Source organism: Octopus bimaculoides, chromosome 8 (assembly GCF_001194135.2).
Source record: "Octopus bimaculoides isolate UCB-OBI-ISO-001 chromosome 8, ASM119413v2, whole genome shotgun sequence".
Lineage (NCBI taxonomy): Eukaryota > Metazoa > Mollusca > Cephalopoda > Octopoda > Octopodidae > Octopus > Octopus bimaculoides.
Window position 1 is genome coordinate 21,188,175 of NC_068988.1, and position 8,837 is coordinate 21,197,011.

The following is an 8,837-nucleotide window of genomic DNA, read 5'->3' on the forward strand; positions in this document are numbered from 1 at the left end:
ATAAATATTATAAACAGCATACACCGTGTATAATATAATATAATAATAAGTCTTTGAGGGCTGAAAGAAAGCCTTATTGTTACTGTCTTTTAATTACAAGGGGAGGGTTTTCATCTGACCCTCTCAACAAAACTCAGGACTTCACGATGGATGTTCTCGATTCAAATGTAAGGTTTGCCTCGCATGAAGATGAGGTGAAGTACTGGCGGACGAAAGCGGAGGAGACGCAGAGAGAGTAAGTTTTGTTTGAAATTTCTCTTTTTCATGTGTGTGTATAATGTATATAGGTGGTGCTCCAGCATGGCCGCAGTCAAATGACCGAAACAAGAAAAAGAGTAATAATCTCGAACTTTCGTCAGTTGTGCATTTAAACTTTGCAACAAACTGGATAGAGAAACCTTCAAAGTTAGGTGTTTTGGGTTTTGCCAAAGCTCGCCCAAATGTTACTGTCAAATTATTACAAATATTAGACTATACATGTATTGAGTGCTTTATTCTGTAGGTAGTCCTTATTTTTATGCTATGTATTAAAAGAAAACATATTTTAAATCTATCAATCAATCGTATCGAAGTGTCGCTTGTGGACGAGTGGTGTCTATCCAAAGCAAGTTCTCACTGGCAAATACTTCAAAGGTATTCTAATCATGGGAATTCCAATTTTTATTTTAAAATTTCTATATAATTTTCAAGACGTTGGAGATTTGGTTGTGTGTGTATATTTGTATAATAAACGACTTCATATATATAAACAGGTAGGAACGATGAGTGACAGTCCGTATGTGTGTATATTGTGTATATATGTATGTGTGTGTCTATATATATATATATATATATATATAATATAGATATATGTATATATATATATATATATATATATACATATACACACACACATATATGTGTACATACACGCGTATATATTGTGTATGGGCAATCTTTCGGTAAAAGTCATGAGTGAGTGTAACATTCTTTCATCTGCACAACTGAACTGAAGAGTAAAACACTTACTCATAACTGACGTCATGTACTTATTCCGAAACATTGCCTGTGTACGTGTAATACATAAACACGCACACACACGTATAGTGTTAGAAATATATTCACATGTATATTGCTTGTAATATTTATTTATGCATGCCTGTGTGTGTGCGTGACGATGCATATGTAAACCCTCGTTTATTGAAAGATTAATCTCTGATGTGTATAATAAAGAGAGAGGGAGGCGGGGTTGTTTGGGTGGAGTTTGCTGAGAAAAAATCTTATCTCATTGAATATATTGTTGGTGTAGTTTTACTTTCGTTCTTTCATATTTCCACCGGACTTCGTTCGCAAAACAGGAAAGGAATCTACGGGCTTGAATATATATATATATATATATGTATATATATATACATATATATATATATATATAGGGAGAATTCACAAAAAACCACAGACGAAGACAGGCGGTGTAGAAAACAAATAGATGTATTAGTATAACGCTCGGGAATTGAAGAAGTCTTTAACGTTTCGAGCCTACGCTCTTCCACAGAAAAGAACACAGAAAGAAACAGGGAGAGAAAAAAAGTGTGTGCAGTGGTTAGCGATATATTATATATACATATACATATTTTGAGGGACACATTTACGAAAGAATGCCCAATGATGTTGTTCTAGATGCAGTCTTGAAATGGCGAGGTCATAGCTGGAACGTACTTGATTCAGCTCCATGATAGTGACCTAGGGTTAAAAAATACATACATACTCAAGATCAATTGTACGATGCATATATATCTCTTCCAATGTGCAGTTAGTCTGTGTGCGTGCGCGCGCATATATATATATAAATGTATATATATATATATGTATGTATAATTATTATACTCACACACTCATACAAGCTAATATATTTTCTCCAGTCATTCGAAAACTAAAATAGCTCTATTTCCTTATAATTAGGGGAATTATATATATATAATTCAAAATATTAGACTCGTAATAAGGTATATTTGCCTGTGGAATGTATGTATTTGTATGTACATCCGTAATATCATTGAATGTGCATTATCGTGAACTGCAATTACTCATAGCTTGACAATTCCTATGATAATTATTTTAATCGTGTTTTCTCTTTTATTTTCCCAATATATATAAAACATGTGAAAATATATTCCAGTGTGGTACTAGAATAGTTGTAACTGTGCGTGTGTGGTGGTTTTTTTTTTCTCAAAATTTTTCGGGTTCATGTAGAGCAGATTATTTTCGTGGAAAAAGAAATAAAAAAAAAACGGAAATGAATTAAAGTTTATTTATAAATCATTTCAAATTCCCTCCCCCCATGTAACGAAGAGAGGCGACGATCTTAAATTTTCAACAAGTAAAAGTAGCTACTGTGTTTATTTCAAAACTCGGCGATATATAATAATAATTATTATTATTATTCAAAACAGTTTGATTCAGTTTCCGTGCTACTTGAAGTATTTCGAAACTGAATCACTCTTTTAAATAATACCTACAACTCCCACTAAACATCTTAGGCGAGCTTTTCTTCCGCTTGTCCATATATATATATATATATATATATATATATATATATATATATATATGTATATAATGCCTTCGACTTCAGTCTGACGATCGTTCGTGGGGCTAAGCCCTTTATGGATGCGAGCCCATTGGTCACTCTCTGTGCCCAGACATATCCTTGAACGCACACGCAGACACGTGCGCTATCGAATTTACGATTGTGAGAGTTGGTTTGTATATTTGGAGGGAAAGAGTAGGCCGCACCTCCATCTCTCACCAGATTTTAAGCAGTTATTATAAGTGTTTGAAGAGGATACGTAATAGTATCTTCCTTTTTGCTTTTCTTCTCTCCATTCTTGTCTTTTGGTGAAATTGACAGCAGACAACCAACAGTTGTTTATTACGTCATGATAGGATCTTGGGTGAGGCTGTATGTGCGAGGAAGCTGTGTTGCTCCACCCATACATTGACCCATTTCTCCCAAATATGTCCTCCTCCTGACCCCCTTTTCAATCAGTTGTCGTTTGGTGATGAGGCTTAACGGTCTTGTCTATTGTGATGGCTCTGTTTTGCCTTGTTGCGCATGTATATGGATATATTCTTACAACCTTTATCATGGAATCAGCTGCTGTCTGAGACCTTTAACTAGCACTTAACGTAATATAAACAAATGAGACGCTCAAAACGGATGTAATATTAGAAATCCATCATTCATCTTTTCTCCCATCTTTACCATCGTAATCAGCAGCAGCTTTCAAATTTTCTTTTTTTTTTTCAATATATTGGTATGTGTGTAGGACTGACTCTTTAAGTATTTCCTCTTCATCTTTCCCATCACTCCTTTCCGTTATATGCTAAGCTGGTTGTATTCTGAATCGCCTGTAGTCAAAATCGCCTATTTGCTTCCTCCTCGTTTCACATAACAAACTAACATGCCTACATCATCATCCTCCGGCTGTGAAAAACGTAATAAACTATTTAATGTCTACTTACTAGTCTACATTGAACATATTTTTATAATTTTTAACTCTTGTATGATTAGATTTGCATTATTTCTAATTGTTAATTACAGTTAAACAAAGAGAAAATTAATTTTACTTTTATTCTGTTTATCTGTTTTATTTTGTTTGCGCTTCCATTATGATGTTCTAGCCGGTTCGGTTTCATCATGGATGACGTTTATGAACACAAGCACAGTCTAATGAGGCTTGGGCATTCTTTTTCGAGAAGCAGGCCGCACTATTGAAAAATTTAAAGGTAATTTTTCATTTGGCGTGCCACGCAGAAAGTCCTGCAGGTTGCCTCGACTGGTTTCACGCAAGTTTGATACTGCAGGTTCGATCACATCCTGTGGTCTCTTGGTCAAGTGTTATTCACCTTAACCACAACCTAACCCACGCTTTTGAGTTAAATTGGTTAAGTAGGAACTATGAAAACCTGACAGATGGACAAAACTTGTAATACAAAACGCTAAGATTCTCACACTGGGTCACGCTGAATCTATCTAAGAATTCCGTTTAAGTTGTAACTATCCTTTACTATATATTCAATGAATATATAGTGATCAAACAACTGGAATACTCATTGTTGAAACTTAGTTCCATTCATGAAATCTTTTTTCTTTCTTTTCTGTGTATGCAATTCTATACTTCTAATGATAAAAAACAAAAAAAACTTTCAGTTGGGGTGGGGGCATTGGAGGAGGTGATCTTGTGTCGGATGGTGAAAGGCTATAATAGTGAGAGAAACGGACAGGTGTCAGTTCAATTATGTTTCAGTTCATGATTTGACATGAATCTTGCAAAACACACTCATTTGTCCTCATCAGGAAGGTTCTAACATAATGTATCAATAAGTATCTGTCTAGCCCATACTAGTATGGCTAAATGGATGGATGTGTGTTTGTGTTTGTGTGTATACATATACAAATATATGTAGTGATTCAGAAGTCCTTTTAGCACTTAAATGATATCAAATTTTCATTTTCTATGAGGTAGCATCATAAAGTTCCCGAACTACTTCTGTAGTGTGCCAACAGATGGCAGCACAAGGTTGTGTGTGCAGTGAGATCTAGCAGTGACCTTCATGGGGCAGTGTGTCAAGTGACATCATTGTTTACTTTGCAAATTGTTAAATTTGTGTTTTTGTGTTCACTGCATGCTTTAGTCTGCGATATTGTCATGGACAGGTACAAAGAGCTAATGTGAAATCTTGTGTTAAACTTAGGAAGTCTGCTACAGAGGTATTGAGCATGCTGTGGCAAGCTTATGGCAATGAGGCGATGGGTTGTACGCAATGTTTCGAGTGGCACGGGTACTTGGAAAGTGGAAGAACATCACTGGAAGACCTGCCATGAGTGTCACCCCTGAAAATGTGGTATTGTGCATTAAGAATTCGTCCCCCAGGGCCAGACCATCAATTGAGAGTTCTACTGTGATGTTTTGACATTCGGTGAAAGCAACCAGATCTGTGGAATGCGAACTGGATTCTTCTTGATGACAATGCACCTTGTCACTGAGCTCTCCTCACTTGAAAGTTTCTCGCCAAAAACACGGTATTGCTTGACGAAAAGGCAGTGCTCCAGCATGGCCGCAGTCAAATTACTGAAACAAGTAAAGAGTATCGCTTCCACGCCTACCTTATTCACCAGATTTACCACCTGCAGATTTCCATCTCTTCCCCAAGATGAAAAAGCTGCTCAAAGGTCACCATTTTAACATCATTGTAGAGACCCAGAGTGAATTGTAGAAGGTCTTTGATTTGCTTATGGAAAATGTCTTCCAGGCCAGATTCCTAGAGTGCGGGAATGCTGGGACTGTTGTATTGCTGTACAAGGTGACTATTTTTGAAGATGTTAAAACTTAGGTAAATAAGTTACTTTTTTTTTATTAAACCTAACTATTCCTGGAACTCTTTGATACCACCTTGTGTTTTGTTACAATTATGCTTGTGTATATTTTTAATGATCTCTTTGCTATTTTGTGTTGAATATCTTTTGATATATCTTGTTCTATATATTTTAGAAAAGTATCATTATCAAAAGATGAGAGAATATACATTGTCCTAAATATGGTACAAAATAGCAGTAATCCTGTTCAGTTGTCCACATACAGCAAGTTCAATTTCTTGGGAGTCTTGGGGCTGAAAGTACAAGCTACAGGGCTTGTGACCAGCTATATAGCAATTACTGAGCTGTAGCTGTGAACCGGTGAAGAGATTAATGAGTGGGGTGCATTTAAGAAGCTCGACTGACCTTGCTTGTTAGCTGGTTTATATTAAATTTTAAGAATTTTGAATTCCTCTATTTATTTTATGTGTATTAAATGTATACCCATAGTAACAATTCATTTTCAAGAATAAGCAACCCTATACTGTTCATTCATCTTTCAGATTAGTTAAGGAAGTACATGTACAGATAGGTATTAACTAATTGAATGCAAAGATAAAGTAAATAATATTCTTTAAGACATGTTGTATGTCCCTTAAATGAAAGCTGACAGAAGATTATGTATTCTTTTGAAACTATCTTTTATGATGTCATTTTTACCACCAGTTTTTTTCTCTTTTATCTTTTACCTGTTTCAGTCATTGCATTGCAACCATACTGATATACTGCCTTGACAGTTTTGTTGAACAAATTGACAAAATTTTAAAAGTCTGATACTTATTCTATTGGTCCCTTTTGCTGAACCACTAAGTTACAGACATAATAAACAAACCAGCACTGGTTGTCAAGCAATGATGGGGAACACACACACACACACACACACACACACAGACAGGTTCCCATGCAGTTTTCTTCTGCCAAATTCATTCACAAGCCATTTGTAGACACTTCGCTAAGGTGTTATGAAGTAGAATTGAACCTGAAATCATGTGGTTGCAAAGTTAACTTCTTAACCACTTGCCCATGCATACACCTATATGCAGTACATATGTATGCATGGGTGTGTATAATTTATTTATTAGATTTTCTTTCTTGCTAAATTGATATCCTTAACTTGGCCACAGACAGCTAGAGGTTGTCGGTTTTATTGATTCCTTCCTGGGCTCTGTGAATTTCTACCAAACGTGTATCTGTATCCCTTTAGTTACTATATTGGCAAGTGCCACAGTGTGTTGCTACGAATTAAACTCCAGGTTTCTGTAATTTATGTTTCAAATCTATTTTTCTGTGAATTTACTAATTTGCTGTCTTATAAAAATTAAATTGTAATGAACACAGTGGTTGTAGTAGGCAAATCTCTCAAACTGTCTTTTAAAAGGGCATCACATATTTTAATTCCTTAACCCGATAGCATTTAAACTGGCCATAGCCGGCCAGAATAATCTACCTGTTTTATTTTCAAACTGGCCAGATCTGACCTCTCACACTTACTCTACAATAGTATGTTAAAAATAAGCAATCACGTCATTGAATTCTCAAAGCTACAAGGTAATGCACAACTAATTCATATCAATGTGAATAAATAAGCATTACATTTGACAGGAATTTGAATACTAAAGGGTTAATTATTGAGGTAACAAGTACTAGCAAAAAGAAAGGGTGGGATAAGGAGTTGGGGTGGACATATTTAGAAAGCTTCATTTGATGAAGATATCTTTGTGCCATGACGTTCGCTCAAATACATGAGTAGGGTTGACCTGGTTTACGAAGATATTAAAATTGTAAATGATTGTGTTTGTGTACAGCCTGTAGACACAACAATTGTGAAATTATTGACGACTACCAGCTGATCGATGGGTGTAGCATATTTACATGATTGATCTGTCACTGTTGTGCATTGAGGTCATAGCAACTATGAAAGAAAAAAAAAAACTGTGCTCCTAACCAAAACAGACCCACTAACCTATTGCTGTTTAAAAAGGCAGCTTGTACTATCATCACAGTCACTATTTTCTCAGCTCTGCCTTTTTTAACAAGTATTCATACAGCAACTTTTTATAAAGTTGCAGCTGTGAGAGTGGAGAGTTGCCATTTTCATGACAAATAAACTTGTTCTACTTGTTTTATGTTTTAGAATAGGTTGATTTTTTTTTTTTTTTTTTTTTTTTTTTTTTCCGAGGGACAATGACATTTGTCATTGTTTATTTTCATAAGTATTTGAAATTGCACCTTTTTGTTTTGCTGAAAAAGGAAAAGGTATGAGTAGTAGGCACAGGCAATGACTATGTGGTAAATACGTGGCCCCAGGGTAGCTCTACAGATCTTCCAGAATGAGACTTGTCGGATCTATTTTAAAACGGGGGCCACATTTTTCATTTATGTTTTGCAACTATACAGGCAGAATACAAGCATATTTTCACAGCTATGCTCCTCTCTTTTTGATTCCACATAATTTTAAAATGTAAAAAAAGATCTTTTTGATTTCACGAGCAGGCTGTTCTGTTGGGGATCTTTTTTAAAACGGGGGCCACATTTTTCATTAATGTTTTACGTAGTGTTTTTGGTACGGAAAGACTTTCAAACTTCGTATACTTATCTATTTTGTGTTATAGAACAGAAAAATATTTTTGTATTCGAATTTATTTCATGTAAAAAAATTGTCTTATTTCGATAATTTCAACCAATCACTGACAAGTATTCAGTTGTTTATATTTACCCCTTTGGCTGATTAAGCAGAGTTAAGTGTATTTAATCTCCATACCTTCGTTTTATTTGCTTTTTTCATTTTAAATTTGCTTTAACCCTAGGGTTAGAGTTAGGGTTAATTGTTTCAGAATCATTTGTTTATGTAGTCGGCACTTAATGTATATCGGCTGAATGGACGTCAGTGATTGGTTGAAATTACAGAAATACGACAACTTTAACATGGAATAACTTATGGATTTCTTTTTTTTTTAAGAAGACTAAGAGAAAAAGATGTTTTATATGACACATTCTACCAGTGTTCCAAGTTTCAAAGTGTTTCGTTAATGAAAAATGTGGCCCCCGTTTTAAAAAAGATCCGACTTGTCTTCTAGGCTGTAGTTTCTGGTTCAGAATTCCTGGAACCACTGTTGACTCTGGCTTATGCTTATTGCCTGATCCCCATATACTGCATTAATATTCCTCACAGTTTCCATTGCATTGTTTCCTTTATTGAATTCATAAAGCCAAATATGCTGAATATGCTCCTTTGTCACTTCCATTGTAGGTTTGAAAAAATAGCTGTTAAAATCGAATTGCACTCTTCTAAACTTGCACAATGAATAAGTCAAGGTAAAATTACTACCTGCTTTTATAGCGAGTTCATGCTGGTAGTTTATCCCATCCCCCTCCAACTTTTAATTTGTGCAATTGAAAAAAACTACATTATTTGTAGGATGACCCTATATATATATATATATAT

The 8,837-nt window shown here is 35.1% G+C and overlaps 1 protein-coding gene across 1 annotated transcript in view; it reads left to right on the top strand.

Annotated features, from left to right (window-relative positions):
* Positions 1–6: 6 nt before the first annotated feature.
* The window catches only part of LOC106871947 (nuclear distribution protein nudE homolog 1), a 63,221-nt gene continuing 54,390 nt past the window's right edge, over positions 7–8,837 (top strand). Inside the window, exon 1 of the mRNA XM_014918725.2 lies at positions 7–235. Coding sequence (XP_014774211.2) covers positions 147–235 — 89 coding nt within the window. The 5' untranslated portion in view covers positions 7–146. The remainder of the gene's footprint in view (positions 236–8,837) is intronic.